Source organism: Heptranchias perlo, chromosome 2 (assembly GCF_035084215.1).
Source record: "Heptranchias perlo isolate sHepPer1 chromosome 2, sHepPer1.hap1, whole genome shotgun sequence".
NCBI classification, from domain to species: Eukaryota; Metazoa; Chordata; class Chondrichthyes; order Hexanchiformes; family Hexanchidae; genus Heptranchias; species Heptranchias perlo.
Genome location: NC_090326.1, coordinates 27,986,669 through 28,014,516, shown reverse-complemented (window position 1 = coordinate 28,014,516; position 27,848 = coordinate 27,986,669). Strand labels below are relative to the sequence as shown.

Below are 27,848 nucleotides of genomic sequence, written 5' to 3'. Positions count from 1 at the left end.
TTTACCTGGATTACCAATTTTACTGCAACCAAATTAATTTTGTTTGAAAGTGATAAAGTGTGATTGTGCAAAATAAGTATGTGCTTATTTCTGTAAAACAGTAATTGTCAGATTGTTCTCCTCCCTTTCCCAGAATGTGCCATATATAGGTGCTGGGGAGGTGAACCCCTATCAATGTGGTAGGTAAGGGACAACAGAACAAGATTTACTGATTCTCTCCAATGCTATAGTTTATAGTGGAAATGCAATCTGCATCGGGAGTCAGGCTGGTTTGACACCAAAGTGAAAAGGAGCGAGTTTCCTGCAGTACAACAGTGACTTCACTTCAAAAGCACTTAATTGGCTGAAAAGTGCCTTGGGACGTCCTGGGGTAATGACAGGCGCTAGATAAATGCAAGTTCTTTCTATATCCTGGTGAGGCAGTATCTGCTTTACTTCAGAGTCAGTTCAGGCCTTGATACCCGATTTATACTCCAAGTTTAGCATCTGTTCGAAGCCAAAACTGCTTTGCACCTGCGCTAAACTTGTGTGAACTGAGGGGGAAGATCCCTGCTCTTTTGTTACTTTCTGTGAATTTTAAGCTTTGCACTGATTTGTTTAAACTGGAGACTGGTAAGTCTGCATCAGATGGCTTACAAGAGCAGATATGTGTTTTGTGAGCTGGAGAAATCACTATAATTCAGTTAACCATCTGAAGATTCTAAACTATTTTGTGTTTTGTACTTTTAAATCTGATCATTTCTTGGTTATAATTTAGAAAGAAAACTACATTATTATGCAATCCTAGATAAATATGTAAACACCATTTTAAAGTTCATTTTTCAAATAAGATCATGTATGAAAGCAATAATAAGTAACCACTGGGCTATATTTTTCTCTCTTTAAAAAAAGGTGGGAAAATATATAATAAGGAGAAACGGCAGAGAACGGGGATTAGAGTCGATAGGGCACAAAGGGTCAATGTCTGTGTCAATTTCTGTGATTCAGTGAAAATGGTTTAAAAACTTTTTTTTAAGTTGTTCAACCCTTAAACCTGCAATGCTCAGCACAGACCTAGAAGCTTAAATGTGTCATTGTATTCTTCCCAAAAATATTGTTAGTGCACAATGGATTCATAAAAATACACGTGAATACATATTCTTAAAGTCATATTGAAGAAATCTTTGTTTTTTTATGACCCATATATCACAATGTCAGCTGATAACTTTTTAAATGGTCAATTTTGTACATAAGAACTTATTAGTGGAATGCCAAAAAACCAAGCCAATCACAACATGCCTGTAAAAGTGATCCCTTTACACTTCTCAAGCAGCTAATGAGCCCCTTGAGTAGTATAAATAATGGAAGTTTCTGAATCCAGCTGCGAAGGTGATTGAATTTAAATGATGATTTAAAACAAATAATTTGCTGCAAGTTTTCTCTGAAATTTAGCCATAATTCATTCAACATAAAGTATGTCTTTCCCTCCCACCCCCCACATACACAAAAAGTAAAATGGCTGCTTTTAGAGGGTGTGCGTGTGCGTGTGTGTGTGCACGCGTGTGCATGCGCGTGCGTGTGGAGAGAGTGAAGTTGTAGCTGCTTTAGGTTTAATAAGCTTGATCTTGTTCCCACACAGCTGAAGGATAAAACTGGTACCCAGTCAAATTTATTGAGGCAAAACAATTTGGCTAAAATAATCATTTTTTAATAAACTGTAATATATTCCATATGTTACAAAGTGTCTATTCATTTAATTAATTAACATTTTAGCAATCAGCTAAAATGTACTTAAAGGACTTTAAAATATATTTAGTCTTTAAATATCTGTTTCCCCTCCTAGATTCCTGTCAGTGTGCAGTGAATTTTGGTGACCCTTTTGAGTGAAATTTGTACTATTCTTTTTGCTACAGCTGCCTGAACGCTTGCACGTACTGCAAGACCAAGCATGCGAGAGGAGACCTGGCCAGTTACTCGGTCGAAGAGCTAGTAGACAGAGCCATCCAATCTTTCCAAGGTAAAATTTAAGTATGGATACATTTGTGCAGTTTATAAATGTTATTCCTGATTTTTTTTTAAAAGATTACATTTTTTGTTGCTTTCCAATGTTTGCAGAATGTTTTTTTTTTAGAAATGCAATATATTGTAGTAGTTTGCTGCTTTATTATTCCTATATTTGGCAATTGTTGGGGGAAGAAAGACTTTTTAGCAAGACATCGTACTTGCTCATATTTGATGCACACCGCTGAAGAAGTTGGATGTCTTTATTTTGTATAATTCCTACATACATCTTAACACTAAAGAATGAGGCCATCAAATTTTCAGTTATCGCAGTTCTTCAGTCCGCTTCATTAAATTTGGTTTAGTATTGAACAGCTTCACTGCCCATGTGTTACCCTCCTTTTGATGCAATGCAGGCCATTTTTCTGAACAGAGACAAGGAAGATAATGATCTTGTGTGAGCTTGTATTTAACAGATGGCCAGGGGAGGAATTTGAGAAGTGTACAATGTTGGTTTGGGGTGTGTACATTAAACTGTTTTGGACAATTCATTCTTGATCCTTGGTATTCTATTTATAACGTCACTGTTGTCCAGTGTTGTGGCCTATGTGTGTTGCTCGAGTTCATTCAGGTCACTGGACCCATTTTGAAGAACCTTCATCCTTTTTGCTATATAGAACTTATAGCTCCTGTTCACTGACCATTGAACTACTATGGATCTGTCAGCTATAGTCTTGGTTACATCTCGCTGGTAAGGACAGATTAAAAATGGAAAAGTAACAAAATAACAGTTTTTTTATTTTCCATAGTGAATGTACCATGTGAAATAATAAGACTTTAAATTATCCGCAGAATGAATGCAGCCCCGTATCCTGTGCTTCTGGTTTGTGAAGTTATTGTGTAAAAAATATAATCAGGGCTATTGGTATTCAGTGACTGAATAAGCCAAATTTTGTTTTTATTCGTTGAGATTTTGAGACTTTTATCAGTATTTTGTGAATTACGTTCTGTCTTTTTCCTGAAAAACCACAAACTAGTTGACTTGAACAATCCAGCATGACCAAAAATAGTTTTCTTTACTCTTTTGACTCAGTGCTGTTCGTGGGACCTTGCTGTGTGCAAATTGGCTTCCCTGTTTGCCTATATACCAAAAGTGACTGCACTTCAGAAATAATTCATTGTCTGTGAAGCACTTTGGGACGTTCTACGAGACATGATGAAGCATTATATAAATCTAACTTATGTCTTGAATATAATTCCATGGATGTGTTAGCCTTGAAGTAATGTTGTAATAATGTTGTAATAACAGTGACAAAGCTTCCGCGCCCTTTAGAACATTTGCTTTTTTAAGGCAGAATGATTTGACATTGGCAATAATGCTTGTGTGAACAAATCCCACAGCTGTTTTTTTCAAATTGACCAATATTATTTGGTCAAGTGAATTTGTTACCTAAAAATCACCAGCTACGGATCATAGTGATGTATTCTCTATAGAAATACATAACTGGAGTATTGAAGGTTGAATTTGATTGGACTAAATGCACCCTCTAATTTCACATACTGTTTACTGTTTCTGTTTAACTTCAAGATCAAAATGCAGTAGATAAGCACATTTTGTCTCACTTTGCTTTGTTTCCTGAAGCTGTTGACACCTGCTGAAGCTGGGCATCCTTCAGTACCTTGACCAAGGTAGCATTATTTATGTGTGAGTCTCGACAGTGTGTCAGAGGGCTATTTGATCACAGGCTGGGGGAGAGGGTTGCAGCTGAACTCAATCCTGCCTTCAACCAATATCTATAGAGCATTTCCAGCAGAATCTCTGGTTAGTGACTAAGAGCAGGAACCATCCCCAATTCTTTCCCTCCCTTTCAAATTCAGATGGACAAAAGCTAATTGTGGCTCCCCTATTACTGTCCTAGTTTGGACATCCTTGGATCAAGGATTGAACTGGGACCTTTTTATATGTTTTAGTATCCCACTACATAGTGCATTCATCCAGCAGGTCACTGAGAGAGTTCTGAGTACTGTACTTAAATGCTTTAATACAGCATGGGCACATAGGGCAGCAATTTTGTGTGTATTGGTAGAAATCTTGATAAGAGGAAGGATTTATTAAGGCTGCATTTATATTGGATTACTATCTGCGACTGGTGTTTGACAGCGGCAGTTCATAGTTAGCAGACTGGAGTTTTCAGTAGATTGACCTGAGTCTTATTTGCATTGTGCTGTTCTTAATGTGCAGGGTTCTGCTCCCTCAGCAGCTTATTTTTAGTGTTCGAAGAGTGTGGGTAGGAGTGTTGCTCTGTTCTTAACGTCAAGTTTTAAAAGTTGACCAAGAGGTTCAACGAAATGCCTGGACTCTTTTTAAAATGCAGTTTTGTACTAGACTGAAGTTGTATTAAGCTGTTGCAAACATGAAGCAGCATAAGATGATCTCCTTAAGGGGGTCTGACACCACTTGGCTTTAATGTGCTCAGATGTCAGATCATGACCTAACACCCACATTGTAATGGTATCTTGTGCATCAGTTCCCACCCAAAACCCTTTCACATTAACACAAAAGTGCTAGTATAACTGCAGCCTTAGTGTCCATTTTTCTGGAGAAATCACTTCAATTTGTGACTCCTGGAGTGTACCATTTATGTTAGAAGTCTAAATGAGAACTTATTATAAACTAATTTCTAAATGAGAAATGGGCAGCTGGCTTGCTCTTAATCTATAAGATTTTGTGTTTTGTCAACACAGGGTCGTATTGTTCTAAGATTGATTTATTAGGAACGTAGTTCATATGTTCAACCATAGGCCAGTCAGTTTAACCTCAGTGGTGGGGGAACTACTGGATACTTGGCATCAGTGCAAACCCAATACCAAAGATCTAGTGTAAATGGGCAAATGAACATCTGCAAGATGTGATCTCTCACAGTTAGGGGGTGGACATTGTCTACAGTATAAAATCAGCTGGTGTGAAGCAGCTTTTAAAGATTAAAAAAATCTATTGTGCCTCTTATACCACTTTTCATATTTAATAATTGAAACAAACCATCTGGACCCAGAATTTGCTGTAAAAATAACAGCTTGTGAACGACGCACGCTGTTATTAATTTGCAAATTGACCAACAACTTGTGGTGAGGAAGCGATGCCCCGTAAATTATGAATCGCCACAAGTTGCTGGATGCTTTGTGCCACTCCTCCATTAGCCTCGCGAAAACAGCATCTGGCTCTTAACCTCCCCGTGAGTTTCATGAAGTTGCTGCATTTGCACATTAATTGCCCATTAAACTCACCACAGAAAGTTAAGTCAAGTAATTAATCGCGTAAGTACTCTTTTAATAACGTGACAATTGTTAGTTACTGCCAGTCAACCTCTCTGACCCAGAACGTGAACAATTAAAAGTATGGAGTCTCATTCCTGCATGTAGTGTGAATTGCTGTTGGAGATTTTAAAAATGAAATTTTAAGTTTTAAAATTTTTTTTCTTGCTTTTCCTTTCTGTGTCTTTTGTTTCTCTCTCTTAACCCAACCTTTCTTTCCCTCTCTTTATTTCTCTCTCTGTACCTGATTTGACATTGAATTCACCCACTCTATTTCACTCTCCCTCCAATCTCATTGGTTAAGGAGATACACTTTTGATCCTGTTGTTCACTAAGGTCCCTGATGTCCTCGCCATGCCGCTCTCAGCTCGCACTTCCAGCAACTTACAGGGTAAAAAGTTTTTGAGCTGAGGGTGAAGGGGCAAGTCTAACTTACAGGGCACGCTGCGAGATGCCCCACTGCAGCAAATTCTGGGCCCTGGTCAGTTAAATTCAGTCACTGAAATTCATGCTGATGGTGAAAGATCAGCAAGCAGTGGTCTGCATATGTATTTCACCACACATACATGTTATTTTGAATTTCTCAATTTACAATAATGCATGATGTGGAGATGCTGGTGATGGACTGGGGTTGACAATTGTAAACAATTTTACAACACCAAGTTATAGTCCAACAATTTTATTTTAAAATTCACAAGCTTTTGGAGGCTTCCTCCTTCCTCAGGTGAATGTCAAGAAATCCCCGAACCTCTCGCATTTATAAATCACTGAACAATACCTGGTGATTACAGATAGTCTTTTCAACTGCCCGTTGCCAAGGCAACCAAAGTGTTCAGACAGATAGGTGTTACCTACAGGGCCACCGAATATACAAACGGCCAGAACAACAACAAAAAACAGAGGGAGAGAGGCACAAACATAGAAATATCCGGAAGGCAAAGACAGCAATTGACCCGTTATATTAAAAACAGTTAACTTTTGTTCGCTGGTGGGGTTACGTGTAGCGTGACATGAACCCAAGATCACCGTTGAGGCCGTCCTCATGGGTGCGGAACTTGGCTATCAATTTCTGCTCGACGATTTTGCGTTGTCGTGTGTCTCGAAGGCCGCCTTGGAGTACGCTTACCCGAAGGTCGGTGGCTGAATGTCCTTGACTGCTGAAGTGTTCCCCGACTGGGAGGGAACCCTCCTGTCTGGCGATTGTTGCGCGGTGTCCGTTCATCCGTTGTCGCAGTGTCTGCATGGTCTCGTCAATGTACCATGCTTTGGGGCATCCTTTCCTGCAACGTATGAGGTAGACAACGTTGGCCGAGTCACAGGAGTATGAACCATGCACCTGGTGGGTGGTGTCCTCTCGTGTCACAATAATGCAGGCAGGCAGTGAACGTATTGCTCTGGGGTGCATTGTTTTGAATACCGAATACTACATCTTTAAGTGGAGAATAGAAGTGATATTAATTTTTTTTTACTTTTCTCTCTCCTCCTGTTTTGTTTTTGGTAACTCTCTTCCCAACTGTGGGATTTCTTGGTGTTCTCGTATTTTTTTCCTTCTCTCACACTTTCACTTTCTCTGTGGATGTTAAGATAGCCGTATCGCTGCAACGTTCCCTTGCTTTCATCTGCTGGAAAGATAAAGGTGTCCGATTGCCAAAAGTGGAACCGGTGCACTCCAGGCATATGTGACACTTGGCCTTTTCACTCACGTAATCACAATCCAGGACGCTTCGTATGCACACGTAGACACAAAACGTGGTGGACGATTTTAGAGTTGGACGGTGATGTACCAATAAACATTGAAAGCTTTTGAGTGTCAACTGACATGCACAGACTTTAGCTGGAAGACAAACTGGAGTAAGTGACCGCTGAGTTGCATGCTCTTTGAAAAGGCAGATCCAGATGAGGTCATTAATCATTTGATCAGTAACTATATCAATGACATTACACTCTAGAAAATGCCTAAACCAGATATCATAGAGTTCACTCTTCCATAATAAATAAAACTAGGTAATCTTCTGTATTGTGGCTTAGGGGGGAAAAGTAGTTTAACAATCTGTGGCTATCTCTTCCTCCACCCTGTGTATTTCTTTCTGTTCCTCTCTCTTTTTTCATGTCTTCCATTCTTTCAGTGTACTTCTTTCTTTGCATCTCTCTGTATGCTGTAGACATTTTGTTTAATTGCCACATATTTTCTCTCTGCTTCTCTCTGACTCATTTATTAATTTTCTGTCTCTCTTTTCTATCAAAACCATTTTTACATTCTGTTTTCTCTCTGCTTTTTTCTCTGCCCCTTTGTACTCATTTTCCCCATCTCTGATGTTCTCTTTCCCTTTCTTACTCCATCTCATTTGCTTTCTGTGAGCTTGGGCTGGAGCTTGCACCTGTGTGAGTAGTGTTGACTGGTGCTGAGTTGGTGCATGTGTATGGGCCCAGAAAACTGGCACTGAGAGTCACGGAGGTCATGCAGGCATGGAGTGGTAGGATCCATCATGTGGGATGGCCCAACTGAAATCCTGATGCTGAGTATGGAACAGAATCGGTCCCCAAGAAAGGGAAGGGAAATTGTTACAGGTTGTAGGAGGCCGGACAGGTTTATGGGAAATGTTTTTTTTAGTGGTTTAAATTTTAACATGTTTATTATGTTATAAATTTTACCTTGGGACATATGACATGGCTGCTCAAAGGAACTCAATTTTTTTTTCAGGGATGTGATTAGTTCCTTTTTTGTGAATTGTGATTTTTTTGACAGTGTAATGCACTACCTTTGATTGTGATTGTGCATTTTTGTTTGACTCAAATTCCACATTATGCCCTACAGGCTTGTTGCTATATAGATGTATCAGGTGTGCACCAGATGCATAACTTTTAATTAAACAGATAAACTGAAATGATTTGTGTATTGCAGACTGCAAACTATTTTAATTTGTTCATTGCAATTTTATGATATCCTCATCTGATATTTACATGACTGCACTTTCCATCTGGGATCACAAGGGGAAATTCTGACTCCCAACAGTTGCGTAGGTCAATTGTCGACCCCAAACTGATGCCTCAGCTGATATCGGGTATGTCAGCAGTGACCAGGAATCAAACCTGTGACCATTGTGCCTGTTTAGCTTATGACTAGAGTAGATGGGGCCTTTACCCATTAGACCATCACGGGAGTTTCCTGCTGCAGCTTAAAGCTATATCTACTGTAAGCAGTTGTAATTAATATTGAATTCTAATAAGATATGAAAAACTGGCCTGTTTTTTTCCTAATGATTGTGTAATCTCTGCCCTCTGCCCGTTTCGCTGGAGAGGAGGTGTGAATTTGAAGGGAGTTTTGCCGCTCGTCCGCTAGAGAGGGAGGGAGATGAATTTCACAGGGGTTGTGCTGCTCGTCCACTGTGGCGGGGTGGGGGGGGGTGCGGGATTTTCACGAGGGTTGTGCCACTCTTCTGCCGTATTAGTGTTCAAATGCAGTGAACCGTATTTCCCTTTTTAAATAAAACATGAATGCATTTTCTTGCAACAGCAAGGATTTTTGTGAGTTAAAAAAGCATATTGTTCATCCTACAGCTGAGAAACGGTACTGAGAGTGATGCTGTCCTGTGTTGCCCATTGCTGCACTTGTCTTATTTATGACAATAGCGAGAGAAAAAAAAGCTAATTTTGATATAATTACATATATACATACAGCGATATTTGTTGGCGGAAAATGTACTTGAATGTTGTCTTTAACCTGCTTAAGCCCAGGACTTCTGGAAAGCTTGACACAAGGATCCAATGATGATGCTATCAGTGCAGTGCTCTTGAGCATACATAATCTGACTTCACAGTCTGGGAATCCAAGTGTGTCTGATAATGTAGCGAGAGTCTGAGTGGATGTTGTTCTTAGTCTTCCATAGCAGCATGTGTATTTTTAGTCAGAAAAATGAATGGTGTGGCCTGCTTGGACTGGACAAGGTTAAATACTGGCATATGGATTTTGTAACTGCACCATCTTGGCCAGTATCCAGAAAAATACAGTGATAAATGTTTGATCGTTTATTAGTCATGTTTGAACTAAAGCTCTGCAGAAGGGGAAAAAAAGAACTCTTAAAGGGCTGTTGAAATTAATCTGATAATTGTTGCTTCTAATTCCTTTTTCTAGTGGGAAAAGGAGAAGTTAAAGAACGTGTGGGAACTACTGCTAGCTTGGAATTATGAAAATTTTTTAGCCATAGGAACTGAAAAGGTTCAGAACAGCCAATGAGTGGAAACAATTTATTCCTATCAACTGGCGAGGAATTTGCTGTGTTCTACCATGCCCATTGTAATTCTTATTATGGCTTGTAACATTATTATGGTGCTGATCATACAATTGTGCAAATCTCAAAGAAAACGGGTCCAAAATGACAGTGCGACACGTTTCTTTTACACCTTGTGTTTTTTAAATTATAAATGCCTGGTTATGTTTCAGATCTTATCCAGAGATTGATGTCTGTCATTAGTTGTTACGACAGCTGGTTTGCAAATTGCATGAAGTTGTCAATCTAATGATAATAGACGGTATATCTTGTTTCAGAATTTCAGACACTTTCAGTGACGTTTTTATATGGTTTGGATTTCAGCAGGTATTGGACTAGTACAGGAATAGTAGAAAGTCAAGCGGGGAAGTCACAGCATAATAGTTTACCTCCCTGATCTACACTGTAAGTTCTCCTGGTAACATTAACCTTGGTTTCACTCAGCATCTCCTCAAACATACCTTGCCAGAATCAGGATCTCAACACATGGGAAATAACATTGAGGAATCCACATGTAACAATTTATGGAGGCTGGGATAACTGCTATGCTAAAGACGCTATATAAATACAAGTTGCTGTTGATTGCACTGCCTACTTTTACTGGAGAGGGAGATGAAGCACTATTGAATCTGGTGTCAGCAAATCAGCAGCAGAGTAGGACAGGGACTGGGGTGGACACAAGGCTATGGGCTAGAGATTGCAGATTGGATGCACAAAAGGAGGATCAGAGAATTGAGTGTAGGCTGGAAAACTCTGCATGAACCAAGGTGAGCACTGATAATGACAGTATCTAGGCAAGTACTTTAAATAAGAGAGAAAAATAACTAGCTTACGAATAAATGAAATGAGAAAGATATTGGAAGATGCTTGTTCTCCTTGACCTCTCTGCAACCTTTGATACAGTTGACCACACAATCTTCCTCCACTGCATCTCCTTGGGAGCCATTATAGGATCCATCTTTGACACCGTCCTCTTCCTTACCTACATGCTGCCCCTTGATGATATCCTCAGACATTCCACATGTATGCTAATGACAATCAGCTCTACCTCTCCACCACTTCTCTTAACCCCTTAACTGCCTCTGTTCTGCCAGATTGCTTCTCTGACACCCAGTGTTAAATAAGCTGTAATTTCCTGCAGCTAAATATTGGGAAGACCACAAGCACCATCGTTTGCCTCTTCCAGAAACTTTACCGTTGTTACCACCCTCCCCAGCCACTATCCCAGGCTGACCTAGGCTGTTTCCAATCTTGGAATCCTATTTGACCACGAGCTGAGCTTATAACCCCATATCCTCTCCATCACCAAGACTACCTACTTCCACCTCCATAACATTGCATGCCTCTGTCCTGAGCTTAACTCATCTGCTGCTGAAACCTTCAATCGTACCTTTGTCACCTCCAGACTCAACTATTCCAATGCACTTTGTGGTTGGCCTCCATCCTCCACCCTCTGTAAACTTAAGCTCATAGAAAACTCTGATGTCTGTCTTCTATCCCACACCAAGTCTTGTTCGCCCATCACTCCTTTCCTCATTGCGCTACGTTAGGTCCTAGGCCCCGAACATCTCAGATTTACAATTCTTATCCTCGTGTTTACATCCTTTCATGTCCTCGCCCCTCCCTATCTCCATAACATTCTCCAGTGCTACCCTTCCCCACCCAAACTCTCCGTTCTTCTCCCTCTGGCCTTGTGCATTCCCCACCCTTTCACCCCACTCTTGGCGCCCAGACCCTGTGCTCTGGAATTCATTTCTTAAAACTTGCCACCTCCCTCCCTTCCTTTAAGGCCCTCCTTGAACCCCATCTCTTTCACCAAGCATTTGGTCACCCTCCTAAAACCACCTTCTTTGGTTCGGCGTTCATTTTGTTTTCTTCTTCTGTCTCCGTGAAGTGCCTTGGGATCTTTTTTCAATGTTAAAGGTACTAAATAAATGCAAGTTGTTGTTGAAATGGAAAAAGTAGTGAAAGGACCCTTGTCAAAGTAGAAAAAAAGTTACCAAGAAATAAATGAAAGCAATGAATAGCTGCGGCAGCTGCTTTGATATGCTATGGATATTGTACGGAGTCGTACAACACCAGGTTATAATCCAACAGCTTTATTTGAAATCACAAGCTTTCGAAGCTTTGCTCACCTGACGAAGGAGCAAAGCTCCGAAAGCTTGTGATTTCAAATAAAGCTGTTGGACTATAACCTGATGTGGAGATGCCGGTGATGGACTGGGGTTGACAATTGTAAACAATTTTACAACACCAAGTTATAGTCCAGCAATTTTATTTTAAATTCACAAGCTTTCGGAGGCTTCCCCCTTCGTCAGGTGAACGATGTGAAAAAACTATAACCTGGTGTTGTACGACTCCGTACATTTGTCCACCCCAGTCCATCACCGGCATCTCCACATCATGGATATTGTAGTTTGAGTTCTAAACCATGATCCTCCTTACCATACCACAAATTCTGCCCTTTAGAGCACCAAGGTATTAAATTTGATGAAGTGTCTACTGCTGCAGCTGGCATTTACAATTTTGGTTCTCTCTCAGGAGCAGTAGGCCATACAGCTCCTTGAGCCTGCTATGGAATGGAACTGTAATTAGCACAGCGCTTTTCAAACTGCGGGGTGTGGCAAGGGAAAGAAAAATATTGTCTCACCAGGCAGCAAAAAGCTGACATAGGGAGCTTTGACTTGTGGCTACTAGGCAACAATATAACAATGTAGGAATTGGGTGCTATAGCAAGAACTAAACGAAAGATCCTGAGTGAGAGCAGTGTGATCCAATGCAGGTGATGCATGAGAACACCAGCTAAATCTGTCTTCTCCCCGGTGTGTACAGGTTGTTGGATATCCTTTTAGACCTCCCAAGTGGAACGTAGCCAGGGATCTGTTCATTTCCAAACACTCGACAATGAATGAAGAGCATGTGCTGTTGTAACATTTCTTCTGGCTCCACCTTTCACCTGCAGCTTTCATAATCTCACTGTTTTTTGTTCAAAGTTGGAATGTGGCTGCCGAATATAAATGTGATGGGGACATGTTGAGCGTACTTATTGGCCCTGGATTCAGTTCGGTTCATACTGTCCCTTTCTGTGGACGATTAGGCTGCTGCTGACCAAACTAAATTTTAATAGTTTGATTTTTAAACTGACACAGAGGTAATGTACAACCCATATAGCTTTCTGAAATCCGAGGAACATTGGCCCAGATTTTGCCGTCAAAATAACTATGAAGCTAATGGCGCTCGCCATTATTTAACCGTAAATGGTACAGCAACTTCGGGCGAAGACCAGATGCGTATTTAAATGACAATATCCAAAAGCTGCTGTCCGAGTTGCGCCACTCCGCTGTGCCATTAGCTTTGCGAAAATGGCATCTCGCTGTCGCCTCACCATTGAATGGCGTGAAGCTGCTGTATTTGCGCAGTAGATACGAACTAAACTCGCCACAGAAAGGTAAGCCTTGTCCATTCCAGTCTAAGTGCCCTTTTAACAAGCTCATAAGTGTTAATTACTGCCAATCAACCTCTCTGGCACTGAAAATTAACTATTACAAGTGTGGAGTCTCATTCCCTCAGATTTTAATTGTTGTTGGAGATTTTAAAAATGTAAAATTTAAAAAATGTTTTTACTTTTCCTTTCTGTCTCTTTTTCTCTCTCTCTCTTAATCCAATCTTTCTTTCCCTCTCTTTATTTCTTTCTGTACCTGATTTGATATTGAATTCACCCACTCTAATTTACACTTTCTTCTCAGGCCTTGCGCTGTTAATTTCACAATACTTCAATCTGATTGGTTAAGGAGATACCCTGTTGCTTGCCCTGTTCACTCAGGTCCCAGATGCCCTGTTTTCTGTTATCAGTTCGCATTTTCAGCAACTTGCCACACAAAAAAATTTAAAATCTAAATGTGCAAGGGTGAGTATAACTAATGGCAGATGCCGTTAGATGCCCTGCTGCAGCAAAATTTGGCCCATTATTTTTTTAACTGAATAACTGTTTGATACAATCCTGTTCACAACATCTGTAGATACACATGGGTAAATATGTTCCAATTCTGTGCTCCTGGCGTGGAGCGTCTCCACCTGTATGTTCATGCTGTAAAATTGCACAGATGCAGTCCTTGATCTTCTGTCCATTTAAAAGAAAAATGGACAGAAAATCAAGGGCAGGGTAATGATTGTCCAGAATTACAGGAAATTATTGGACTCTAGTGGCGCACAGCTTGTGGGGTGAAAGAGGTAGCCTGAAATTTGAGAACCATTGATGTAACAGATTAGAATATATGTATAAAAGCTTGTGATGGGTAAGAGGACAACTTGCCTCAATAAAAAATTATATCTAGGTTTGAAGTACAGGAGAGTAGCATAATTCAGGTGGTTAGAGAAAATTTCTGTTACCTTTGAATTTAATTGTTGGCGTTTTGTGGTCTGTATAACAGTGACTACGCTTTAAAAGTAATTTATTGGATGTGAAGTACTTTGAGATGTCTTGAGGACATGATACGGTGCTATATAAGTGCAAGCCTGTTTTTTTCTTTCATTTATAGTGTAGCTATTAGAAGCTACAGTATCAGTAACAACCAGGCACTAGCTCATTTATATTGCCTGATTGGAGCTCCAATTGTCCTGCCCAGTGCTTTTTTCCCAGAGGGTAAAAGTTAAATTAGGGAGCCCAGGTACATGCTGAGCACTTTTTAAGACAGGTTTGACATGACACTGGAATTGTTTCCCAAATGACGTCAGTCCAAGTAGCTTAAAGTAGATTGTTTTGTGTAAGTACAAAGTTACTTTACAGGTAAGATTATTGGATAGTAGTCAAAAACAAGTATTGCAACAAAAAAAACTAAACAAGGAGGGAGTGGAGCTTTGATAAAAAGCCTTCTGTTTGTGAGTTTCAAAGACATGTGAGATTTTATTTTATATTTGTTTTTGTTTAGCTGATTTCTTAACATAGAAAAATGTCCAAAGAGTTCTAAGGCAGAATTAAGTATGCTGGCATTATGCCAATAGTGAGGCCCCAATTCTGATTCACTTGGCAGGTGCATGTATCTCTGGAAGGTCAACAAAAATTGTAATTATGTAAGATATAATATGGTTGAAGTGAAGGTGATTTTTATATCAAACAAGGAATATTAAATGTAATTACTCGTACAACATTTAAGAACATTAGTTAATTCAAGTAATACCTACTGGAGTGTTGATGTGCTTTACTAAAGAGTTGAAACTCATTTTAAAAATTGCACATAGTTTATCAGATTGTTGGGATGGAATAATTTTGCCGTAATGAGTTGCTGTTGAGTAATTCTTAGATAATAAATCACAAATGGAAGGGCATTTGTAATCAGTAAGATTCTGGATTACTGCACCGGTTAATACGGAACATATTTCATTGTCATTCAAAAGCCATAGTAATTTTGCAAGTACAGTCTATTTTCTTGAGAAGCTATTAAATGGAGTAAAAAAAAATTCTTCATATTCTGCATTCCGGATTAACTTTGTGGCAGCCATTTCCTTGTATATTCACCTATAGTTATGTAAAGAGAAGTAAGTTGAATTTTGTGGCTAAAAAATTGACCTTTGGGGAAGGGGAATGTTATGCTTGTCTCGACAATTACATCTGTAAGTTCCAGTCTGACAGAAGTGAAATATAACTACAGACCCATTGGACTTTCTTCAGTACTGCATAAAATAATGAAATTGATTATCAAGACTAAACTTGAGGATTATCTATAGAATAACGAGGTCAACATGATTCAGAAAGGGAAGATCCTGCCTGACCAACCTCCCTGACTTGTATGAGAAAGTGACAACCCAAGAGGTCTCTGGAAAGCCCTACAATGTGGTGTACCCAGACTCCCGAAAATTATTTAACAAAGTTGCACATGAAAAGTGAATAGTTAAGCTTAACATGATGGGAATGAATAAGAAATTGGATGAAAGGTAGAAAACAGTGGGTATTAGAGGAATTACGTTGGGGCGCGGGAGGGAAGTACTGAGTTGGGTGCCCCACAGATCTTTATAGGGACCATGACTGTTTCCAATTTACATCAGCAACTTGAATTCAGAAATTCTGAGGTTGGGAAATACAAAATGAATCAGACAGGTTATGTAAGTGGGTGGGGAAATTTAGTACAAACAGTTGTAAAGTACAGCACATAAGAAAAAACATTCTCCATGCATGGTGTTTGAAATAACTACAGATAAAGTTGAAAAAGATCGAGGGATCCAAGTAGACTTGATGCTCAGTGACTTAACTACTGCAGAGCAGGAATCAAATGTAGAATGTTGAACTATATAGCTAAAACAATGCACAAGTATTCTTTTATAGAGTCAGAGGAAGTCATGCTCAAAATGTATAGTGCTGTGGTCAGACCATATCATGTGTACAGTGTCCAGTTCTGACCAGGGAGACATTCAAGTCCCGAATGCAGTTTGGAGAATAGCCAGAGGACTGAGATATGAGGGTAAGCTGGAGAAACATGCTTTTTGGCCTTGAAAAAGAGACAACTGGGAGGTGTTCTTCTATAGGTATACAAGATAATAAATGGTAAGGAAAAGTACATTCAGAAAATTAATTCAAACTAAATTGTGAGAGTAGAACAAGATCTTTCTAGTATTTTGTTTTTCAAACAATGAATACAGACAATGTTATGGGAGGTTGCTAGGCCAGATCCTCAGCGGGGGCAAGCATCATAGGGGCAGGAGTAGGCCATTCAGCCCCTCGAGCTTGTTCCGCCATTCAGTCCGAGCGTGGCTGATCTGTATCTTAACTCCATCTGCCCGCCTTGGTTCCGTGTCCCTTGATACCCTTACCTTAAACAGGGGTCTATCAATCTCAGTTTTGAAATTTTCCCTTGCCCCCACATCCTCAACAACTTTATGGGGGAGAGAGTTCCAGATTTCCGCTACTTTCCTCTGTGTGATTTATCTAACAAAACTGCGCATTTGTTCTTCATAAATGGGCTCATGATTCTGTTGCATGTAATGTGAGAGGAAATCTTCCTCCATTGTGATCGAGCTGAACCAACACGTCCAACTGAAGCTGAATTACTCCATGTTTGATGACTTAGCTCTTTGCTGGCTATCACTGTTGGGTTTAGTCTCCCCTTACACTCAACATCCTTTTCACTGACTGTATCCCTTCTGATGTTAAACCAGCTCCCTTCACACGTTCGTCTTCAGTAACCCCTCCCAGCCAGCACCCTATGTTAACACCAATCCAATTCCCTCGGACTGTTCGTCACGGTAACTCATCCTGGGCATTTTCCCCTGGTGATGTCATTAGCAGAATAGAAAAACCTTGGTCAAAATTCAACAAAACTTTTTTAATATTAGCCATCGTTCTTTAACTGATTGTAAAAAAAGGCTTCTGGAGGTGATATTCTTTAAAGAGATTAGAAAGTGTGAATCCATCCAAATATGATTTGTTTTGAATCCTTTATTTTTGGCAAATTATATTATCTGTTGACATCTGAGGCCAGTGAATCCAATAAACAGGTTTTCATCGAATAGAACAACTTTATTAGTATCAGTATTCCCAGCAGCACAAAATTATGGAACCCACCAGTTCCCTCAGAATTATCTTCCTCCTGCATTCTTCAAACTTTAAAACCTACATTTGATATCACCTAATCACTACTTTGTGCGTCACCTCATCTTTTCCTATGCTCTTTTGACCCTGGTGGTGTCCTGCACTAGAGGCTTTGGCCCTACACTTTGTCTTTCCAATCGTAGGAACAGTAGTAGGCCATTCAGCCCCTTGAGCCTGCTCTGCCATTCAATTAGATCATGGCTGACCTGTACTTCAACTCCATTTACCCACCTTTGCTCCATATCCCTTGATACCCTTACTTAACAAAAATCTATTGGTCTCAGTCTTGAAAGCTCCAATTGTCCCAACAACCACCGCCTTTTGGGGGAGAGAATTCCAGATTTCTACTGCCCTTTGTGTGGAAAAAGTGCTTCCAGAATCCCTCCTGAATGGCCTAGCTCTGATTTTAAGATTATGTCCCCTCGTTTTTGATTCCCCCACCAGAGGAAATAGTTTCTCCCCATCTACCCTATCGAATCCTTTTAACATCTTAAAACACCTCAATCAGATCACCCCTCGATCTTCTGTACTCAAGGGAATACAAGCCGAGTTTATGCAACCTGTCCTCATAATTTAACCCTCTAAGCCCTGGTTTCATTTTGATTTAACCCTCTAAGCTCCAGTATCATTCTGATATCAATCTGGTATCATTCCGTTATCAGTTAAAAAGATGCTAAGACACCATCAAGGCAGGACTGTGGTTTTGCTTTCAAATAGGGCGGGGGAATGGGACTAGCTGGATTGCTCTTGCGTAGAGCCGGCGCGGACTCGATGGGCCGAATGGCCTCCTTCCGTGCTGTAACCTTTCTAAGTGGAAAAAGGTTCAAAATGACGAAAGGCAAATTTAGGGCTGATGTCAGGAAGTTCACATAATGAATGATTAATGCAGGGAATTGACTTCTGGGTTGAATAGTGCACTGGAAAATCCTGGAATTATTTAAGAAACACTTGGATGCCACAATGAGGAGACTGTGGTCTTTCTGGATGGATGAACTACAGTGGGCTAAATTGGTTTTACTTATCTGTATTTATCTTGTGAACTAAAATAACTGAGAATGTGTGTTCATCTTATTGAACATACATCGCTACCCAGATGGCTCACTGGGCAAAAGGACTGCCTGGTGTGACACTGAGGTATATAAGTGAGGAAGTCCTAGGTTTTGGCTGAGTTACCTGATCTCGGCGAGGGCACCTGTGACCTAGTGAGTGGGAAAAATCAGACAGGATTCTAGCATCTGATGGCTTTCCAGTGAATCATGGGAAAACAAGTGTGAACAATACTGTGTTTAGTTGTGGTGTTCCACACAATCGAATAACCTGGCACTCACTACTAGGCATTGACAGGAAGAGTGGCCACATGGGCAAGATACCAGAGGCTCTGGGACCTTTGGAACCGTACCACAACACGAGTCACTGACTCAAGGAAAGGAGTGGGGTGGGGGGAGCAAAGATATTAGAGAGGAAAAGAAACATACAATAATTCCTCATGTTTCTATAGCACTCTTCACAGCTCATCACTTTATATTGAGGAGGAAAAGCTAGCATTGAGCAGGGGAGAAACAGAAGAGGTTGTTGCGGGGGGGGGGGGGGGCGGTGGTTAAAGGCATGATTAAAGAGAAGAGTTTTGAAAGCAGAGGGTGGCCAGGTGGAGAGATCTAGGGAATGGAAAAAAACAAGGAGCAAGAGAACCCAGTATCGGAGGAAAGTGCTGGGGGGTGGGGTGGAGGAGGCTGCATGAGGTGCGGAGAGCTGGAGGTAATTGCTAAGGTACATGATGAAATCTGTTAAGTAAAACGAGGCACAACAGAAAAAAAAACTGTCTCATCCCTGCAAAGTTTTACCTTTACCACCAATTTGCTTCCCTTTCCCCTCCAAATTCATGAACTGCTTACTCAGGTAAATTTGCACGGGCCCCAGCTGCCCCCAATACCTCACCCAGATGGTCACACCCTCAGCGAGTGTTTGCAGGCTGTTAGACCATGGGGCAGCTGAGCCTGATCTCACATGGTGACCATGCAGAGAGCAGGGGTCATTGGACAGCCATCAGGAGCAGAATTCCGAGCCAATTTTTCCCTCACTTATTTCAGGTCAACTGAGGCCAGTTATAGTGCCCCTACCATGCCCCCAGCTGAAATCAGTTAACTCAGTGTAGACTGATTGAAACAGGAGCCTATCAAGTCTGTATCACTCAGCCGCTCATTAAATAAACTTGCTGAGCTAATGGTGAAGCTATATACATCAAGTATTTGGGATATTGAGCCCCTGAGGAGAATGGATGAAATATGCATTTGAGTTCCAGTATTGATAATCATTCAAACTCACTCGTCTCAGTTGAGTACATTTTGTCAATTCTCCAGACAAGCTGTTACATGGAACGGTTTTGAAAGCCTAGGCACCCACACATATATTCAAAAATATGAAGTATTATTTCTGAACAGTAACACCACAGCTGATATTCTCAGCCAACATGTGCGGTCATGCATTTTACAGCGAGGGTAACTCCCCTTCATTCCCTGGAACAGGGGTGTTGATGCCTATTTGGTTCACCCACGTCTACCTCAACTGAGGTCAACTATCTTCGCACAGACTAGGAAATGAACCCAAGATCTTGCCGAAAGGTATGGCTTTGTACCACACCAGGTAGTGCATTTATCCACCAAGCCACACAGGGAAGTCTCATATCCTATGTGAATATTGTTAATCTAACATGGTGATATTCTGCTAATCTGGCTCCTTGTTCTCCTGGACGAGATCCAGCAGCAAATGTCCATACAATTTTCTTGGCTACTTATCAGTTGTTTTACTTTAAAATATTTCTGATGGCAGTGTCCATTTATTATGCTTTCAACCTGAAGTACCACTTCAGACCTGGCCTGGAATATAGATCTTTGTTTATATAATATTTTACTGGCAGTTTCTGGTCTTCCATAGTTTACATTAACAAGATAAATATTGTCATGTGCCTATTTTTAACTAAGTCCCAATTTAATTCCATTAATTTTAGGCACTTCTAGGAACAACTGAGTCTGACACATAATCCTTAATGTCGGCTTAAGTGTCATGGGTGTTTGTGATTTAAATCAAAATTTTAACATATTTACACTGTGAGCTGCATTGCTCAACCCATGAGATGTGATTTTCGTAGAACTGTTTTCGATCCACATCTGGGCATAACAGATTAGACTCTACAGCTGTTCCTTCCCCTCACATATGTGCTGGAGGAAACTGCATACTAAATGGTACAAATTCCCCAAAAAGCCACACTGCTGCTAATAGACGCAATCTGAAATAACGAATCAGAATGGCTCCTGTAGTCACAATCACGGCAACATAGATTTTTTTATTGTCATATCCTTTCTGATATCATTGTGCTGCATCACTTCAACTTACAATGAGTCTGCCTGATTTCTAATTCTACACATAGGGCATCATTTTAGCACCCGCTATCGGGTGCGTTGCTGTCGGGGGGGCTCCGAAAATCGGAGAATCCTGGAGCGGGACCAGAGCTCGGCTCCAACCCGCCCACTTCCGGGTTCCCCACTGACGCGCCGGCGTGCGCGCGCAGCCCCCGCTGGTGGGAATCCCGCAGGCAATTAAAGCCAGCGGGGTTCCACTTGAAGGTATTTATTTTGCTTGTTCAGGTCATTAACTGACCTGATTAAGGGATTATGCGAGGAGGGGTGGGATTTTATAGCAAACTGGGACTGTTTCCCATACTGGGGGAAACACTCCCAGTTCAAATGGACCTGTTGCAGCAGTCAGCCTGTGGCAGCTGCAAAGGTCCATTTGACAGGTGGGGTTGGGGGGGAGACCCTCACTCATTGCAGGAGGCCACTCTGTCACTTTGGACAAAGTTTGGCCTCCACCACCCTCCTCCTAACAATGAAATTCACCAACTTGCACACTTACCCCGGGGTCCAGACACATGTGTACCTACCTTGCGGACCCCCTCAGATGTACATCTTCCGGATGGGGGCCGCCGTAGCTGCAGTCATGACCTCCTCGGAGGGCGAACAGCATCACCAGCCTCGCCATCCATGCCGACCACCTCTGACACGTGGAGCTCCACAACAGAGTGCTGTGACACATCCACCTGTACAGCAGGAGGGAGGGCTACCGCAGAGAGAGATGCGTCGCAGAGGGCACTACCCTCGCCACAGGGTCCACAGACCGAGGCTCAGCTTCCTGGACCTCTCTGAGCAACAGTGCACACGGAGACTCAGAGTCACTTGTCATGTAGCCGTGGACATCTGCAGCCTCCTTCATGCCAAGCTGCTCCTGGCTGGCCCGAGCACCATCTTCTTACCTGTCGCTGTCAAAGTCACCACTGCCCTCAACAACTTCTCCTCCGCATCCTTCCAGGGTGCCACCGGGGACATCGCCGACGTCTCTCAGTCGTCTGCACAAAAGAGCCCTGCAAATACACCTACACCCACTCTGCAGTGACACAATGGGTGGCATCAGTTGTGGGTCTTCATTGTGATCCTCAGGAAAGGGCATTATTGCACAAACCAGACAAGATTCGCAAAGACGTGGCAGTAGTGGTGCCAATATAATATGTAATGTGAGTTGGTCAGAAATTCAATATAAGTAACAACCATGACAAACCCTCAAACACCCTTGTGTATCCCCTTCATGCTCACGACACGTTTGCCTTACGCTGCCTACTGCACATATGTGATGCATGCCCTGTGGCTGCAGCACAGGTAGTGGCAGGTTGCGTGAGGCTGACCGTGAAAGAGATGCACGAGAGGGTGAGTATGAGATAGAGCCATGAGATTGTATGAGGATTGGGTTGAGTGGTCGTGGCGGGATGAGTACTGGCGAGGTGAGTAAGTGCCGGTAAGATGAGGATGAGGTTTGAGTGAGTATGAGGGGTGATGTGACAGAGTAGTGTTGGCAGTGCAGAAGGAGATGTGGGGTGGGGGCAGTGATGTGGCAGACGGAGTGTAGGGGAATGAGTAAGTGTACTCACTTTGGCTGACCTACTGAGGTCATTGGAGCACCTCCTGCATTGTATGCAGGTGTGCGATATGTTGGTGGTGCAGGTGACCTCCTCTGCCACCTCGAGCCAGGCCTTCCTGGTGGCAGAGGCAGGCCGCTTCCTCCCGCCCGCCGGGGGAAAGATCTCTATCCTCCCCCTCCTCCTCACCCCATGTATTGATACCTGGAGTGAGGCATCATTAAACTGAGAGCAGCCTTCCCCCTGGGCTGCTCCATGCTGTAATTTTTTCTATTTGTTGCAGCTTCTGTCAGTGGAGGACTGCCCCTTTAAATAGAGCTCCTCCAGCTGACAGATCTTACTGCGCATGCGCAGCCCGCCCGACGCGCAGATCAGCAGTGGGGAACCCGGAAGACAAGGTAAGTGGATCCAATTGGGCTGCGATCGCGCGGGTGGCAGACTGATTTCACCGGGCGCGTTACCCACGCGCCCATTAGCCCCCCCGCCGCGAACCCGCAGCCCTGGTAACATCGAGCCCGAAGTGTAAGAAGGAACATTTGTAGGGATACAATATTATCAGTGGGCAGGACCAGTATCACTCTTTGGTACGGTCCATTCATTTAGAGGAGTATCGTCTTAAAGATCCTCCTTATATAACCTTTCATGCCTCTACCTTTCATATCTTATGGAGACAAGGTCGACATTGTACTCACTGAAGCTATTTCCTTTGACGATTAGTTTGAAGAACAGATATTTTAAACCCACATCATGTTTCGATGAGCTAATTAGAACTCCTGCTGCCACCAGTTGTACTAAACCAGCCTGCAAATAATTACAATTCCCTGTTAAGCTCCTCTTTTATCAATTTTATGTAATTCTTTAGCTGGTTAAATTTTAGTGCATATTATCAACTGGGTGAAGCCTATCCCCAAACCTCTGCCTCACTTACCCCTCTCCTTTAGAATCCTCAAAATTGAACCTCTTTGAGTGTGTTTTTGGTCACCTTCCTCCTTGAGGTCCACCCCTCCTCCTGTAAAACACTTCGGGATTTCTTCTTACGTGAAAGGGGCCGTACAAATGTCACTTCTTATTTAATGAATAATAAATAGCTTGGATATGATTTATATATCAAGAGTTTTGATGTATACGAGCACAATATTATCCTTAATAAATAACCAAACAGAAAACTTGCACAAGGCTTTTCTCAATTGCAAGGACAAACTTGATTTTTCTTGAGACTGTCTGAATTATGATCTATAAGCAATCCCTATCTTCCTGGCTTTTCTTCTTTCTTTTCCCTCATTTGCTCCCATTTTCTCTTTTTCTCCTCGAGCCAGTTACTCAAGACCTTTGTTGTTTGCCCAAGTAGCCATTCTTCATGAATGAGCAGAGATGGTGAGTATCAACAGCATCACATTTGAGCCCAATTTTGCTACCTATTTGCAGTCTTCTACCCTCCATCTCCTGCAAAGTCTCTGGATGGTGATCAAGTTGAGGGATCCCCATCTGATTTCACTACCCCAGGGATATTGAGTTGGAATGTAGTGTCCCCACTTACCATCCCAATTGACATGCTCATTTAACTTGAGACTTTCCTGGTCTATATGGTTCAGTATCATAGCATATAGTGTACAAGGTATTGAGTAGATTTAGTACAGGAGTAGCACAAATCAAATGAAGTGTTGTGGACACACCTTGTGGAGTGCTGCCTGTAATTCTAATCACTTAATCACAGAAAGGATATTATTGCACTTGAGCGAAAAGGTGAGTGACAAAGATGATTCTGGGCACCACTGATTTAAGTTTGAGGAAGTTGGCCCTACTTTCTTTGGAAAAGAGGAGATTTCAAGGTGGTTGTAATGAAGTTTTCAAGGTTAAGAAAAGAATTGAAAAATTGAACCAGGCAGATTGTTTAAGGTTTAAATTCCAGGTCACGCAAATTTAAAAATGAGGATGTTAGAATGAAGAGGAGAAGTCGGGCAGAACCTTTTCAGCCAAAGGGTATTCAATTTGTGAAATAAGATTGCAGTGAAGGCCATTGAAGTGGATAATATAAATGGATTCAAGAGATGACTACATGTGTTTCTGGTGAGAAAAGGAATTGAGGGATGCAATGAGATGGTAGGTACTTGGGGTTAATCCAGGAAAAAGGGACAGGATTGTTGGACCTAAGGGGCTTTTTCTGTTCCTAAAATTGTTTGATATTTATCTACTAAACCACCATTTTAAAACAGTGACTGCACCTCAAAAGTAGTTTATTGGCTGGGAAGCGCTTTGGGATGTCCTGAGGTGGTGAAAAGCGTTATATAAATGGAAGCTCTTTTTTCTTCTTTTCACTGGGTTTTTGTCTTTGCTTTTTATACTTTTAACTGTCTAGCCATCTTCTTGATGCCCATTTTCAAATTACTTTTTAGGTTGTTTCTTGGTTACATTTTTATTAAACAAGTGTCTGAAATTTCTATAATTTTCCTGCTTTTTCTCCCCATGCGGCAGAGAGGGTGGGTAGAATGGGAAGATCAAACTTGCAGCCCTCCACTCCATGGTAAGTTGCGTTGGTGTTCCAAAATGTTTTATCACTGTTCTGCTGAAGAGACTTTTAAATTAATGAAAAGAATATTATGAGGATATTAATATATTTCTGTAGGCCATATCTGATATCCTTTTCCTTAGAACACAAGTCTGACTTTGGCAGCAGCAGTATAATGTAAAGTGAGTGGCAGAGGAATGGAGAACAACCTCCAGAGGTGGTTTTCTTTGAGGCAATAGTGTCAGCTGCCATTTGTGCTGTGGTCAGGCTGAGCAACCAGCCCCTCATAAGGTCAGCAATACCGTGAGGCTCACGAACATAAATGAAAGTTACAATTCATGACTTTCAATTGATTGCTTATGCAAATTTACAAATTGCCACCAGTGCTGTGGAATTAGCACTGGGAATTCCAGGATGATATTGAACCATTTCTAGAATGTGCATTGATCTGAGTATCCACTGGTCTGTTAGGCAACTGAAAAATATTTCTGCAACTACTAACCAGAAATGATGGCTGGTCTTCAACCTGAGACCAGTGCCAAAGTATTCAGCAGTTTATGTGTTCCATGTGCAAGGTAACGGGAATGTCCCACCTACGACAATTCCGTACTCCAGATACAAAACTGCTGATATCTGTATAAACAACCAGTGAGCTGTGTTGGGCAAGGGGGCTTGTATTCCTCCTAAGTTCAACTGTATCATGGCATCATTGATAATTGAAGATCTATTCCTGTCATTGATCTTTCAGTTGTTAAAAGCTACAATTTTCTCTTGTCAAGGTACTTTGATTTTTCTTATTTTGTGAGGCAGGGGAGGGAAGTGGGTACTATGATTTGCTGCAGGTTAAATGGGTCTGAACTTTTCAGCTGCTGATTTTGAATTAAAACATAAATGCTCAATCCAAGTTAAATATTATGGTACCAATCTGTCATTTCTGATAGCTACACCGCAGTATGCAAAGTGAGGTTTTACATTAAAATTAAATGCCCCACTGTGAGGAAAGAAGGAATATTTGTGTTCTTAAAAATGACTGCAGGGAAAGCCCAAATACTGCCGTGAAGCTGAGAACCTGCATATTGAGCATGACAGAATGTTTCATATCATGAAGTTACCATGTTTTTGTTGGCTAATGCAATGAATATTGCACCAAGTTGTGGACACAGATAAAATGGTGCGCCTAGATGTGAGTAGATTGAATGGCAAATGCAATGTGTTAAACTTGGAATAACCATTGGATAGATGCACAAATTTTGTGTGCTTGCAGATTACAGTGTTGCAGCTGGACTATACTATAAATTTGGGAATCTTAAATTGCTGTGGGCTGGAATCTTATTCACATGGCTAACCCAGGGATCATCCTTTGACTCCATTCTCTTTTTGAGGTTAAAGGCTAAAGCTCTCTTGAGCTACCTTGCTCATATTGTACTACTTTTTAACGTCTGCCTTGCCTTGTCATGCAGGCCTGAATTACATTGAGAATATTCAACTCAATACTATCCTTTGCCAGTTAACTTGTAAAATGATTTCTTTGCTATTTAGTTTATTCTTCTCTGTTGCATAAGTGCTTGGTGGAGGCTACTGCATTACTATTGAACATTTAATTTTTAACGTTGCATTTTCCTTCCTTCAAAAAAAAAGCTGCCATTTCATTCCAATGTTTCTCATTCACAGTGTTAAAGCTTTACTTTATTTCGATGGCCCACTTCAAAAAGCGCAGCAAGAGTGTCATAATGTATTGATACTCCTCTGGAGAGATGTGTTTTAGCACTCTCAAGTCCCAGTGTAGTGAGTTCCAGATTCTTGGTTGCCCCATCAAAGGGGCAGTGACTAAATGCACCATGTGGTGTAGTGTTGAATGGGCTGTTGAGGGAGAACAAAATTATCCAAGATTTCCGTATCTCTGTTGAGTGACTTGCATTGCAAAGCTTATATGGATGATGACTGGGGAGGACAGTTAGTCTCAGCTGCCGCGTCCTCCATGGATGAGTAGGCTGCTTAGACCTACACATGAAGTGTAGCTATCTTGGTGAAGTACTAGAGTCAGTGCCTTCACAAGAGAACTGGAGAAAATTGGAAGAGGGAGGGTGTAGAATTGTATTCTATGGCTCTTCTTCATCTATTCTTCATGTAGTAACCTCCTAATTTTTAAAACTCTTAAATTGCTTCTGAAATATGGAAAGCCTCGTAGGCTTAAAGTCTACAGTAAGTACAAATTGTTGTCATTTCATATAAATGTTATGTCTGAGAGGAAGTCTTCCAGATACAGAGTTTGCTTTGCCAACTGCGCTTAATAGCAGAAGAACATTTCTTGTCACTTTAATCAAACCTGTCTGCATAATTTAATAATATGGTGCCTTAATGTCTTAGCTGGTGTTGAAGGAAGAGGAGCAAAGTGTTGGTACAGCATTATTTTTGGAGGTGGTGCACTTCTGCTCATTCTATAGTAAGGCTTGCACTGAAGCAGACAAGAAGTCTGAACTGGTCTCTGGTTTGAAAGTTTGTAAAGGCTGAATGTTTTCCTGGGAAAATGGCATTTTCAGGAAAGAAACCGATGATTTCTACAATGTTATTATTTCACAAATACATGGTGTGCATGTTACCAGTTTAAAAAATTCTTTGAAAAATTAAATGTTTAGCTATTCATCATTCTTTCAAGTACAGCAGTTTTTTTCTCAAAAATGTAGCAAATTTACCACAATGCAACTTAAGTCCTGATAAATGCATAAATAGTTTGCCAACAAAGAAAATACTTGGATCAAGATTTCTGTAAGCTGCTTATATTTAAAAAAAGACAAAGTTTTATATTTGGACCTTAGCCAATTGCTCACACTTTACCAGAACCTCACTTTAACACTACAATGCAGAACCTGGTCCCTTACTTCAGTCCTTTTAGTGTGTGAATGTGAATGAACAGTGAAAACCGGAATGATTGGGGAACATTTTCTGCTTGGAACAGGAATTAATTATAATAGGAGTGAATAGGAAGGTTGCTACAGTAAAATTATACGATTGGATTAGGAGTGTGTTTATGTGGATCAACGTCAGTTGTCAAATATGTTGCAATTTAGTCTTTGTGTTAAAATGCAGGCAATGAACAGGGGAGGAAAAAGCAGTGCATGGCTGAACTTCAAACAGAACATAACGTGTGTTGGACGTAATCACTCCATCATCTATATTAAGCACAAATGTTATGACATAAATACAATACTCTGACATTAATTCACAAATGTGGACCTT

At 41.2% G+C, this 27,848-nt stretch overlaps 1 protein-coding gene across 3 annotated transcripts in view; it reads left to right on the top strand.

The window, feature by feature from the left end:
• cdkal1 (CDK5 regulatory subunit associated protein 1-like 1) overlaps positions 1-27,848 on the top strand; it is a 1,005,231-nt gene that overhangs the window by 395,373 nt on the left and 582,010 nt on the right. For all 3 annotated transcript variants that reach the window (XM_068001614.1, XM_068001608.1, XM_068001620.1), the window contains exon 8: positions 1,893-1,996. In XM_068001614.1, the coding sequence (XP_067857715.1) occupies positions 1,893-1,996 (104 nt within the window). The remainder of the gene's footprint in view (positions 1-1,892; positions 1,997-27,848) is intronic.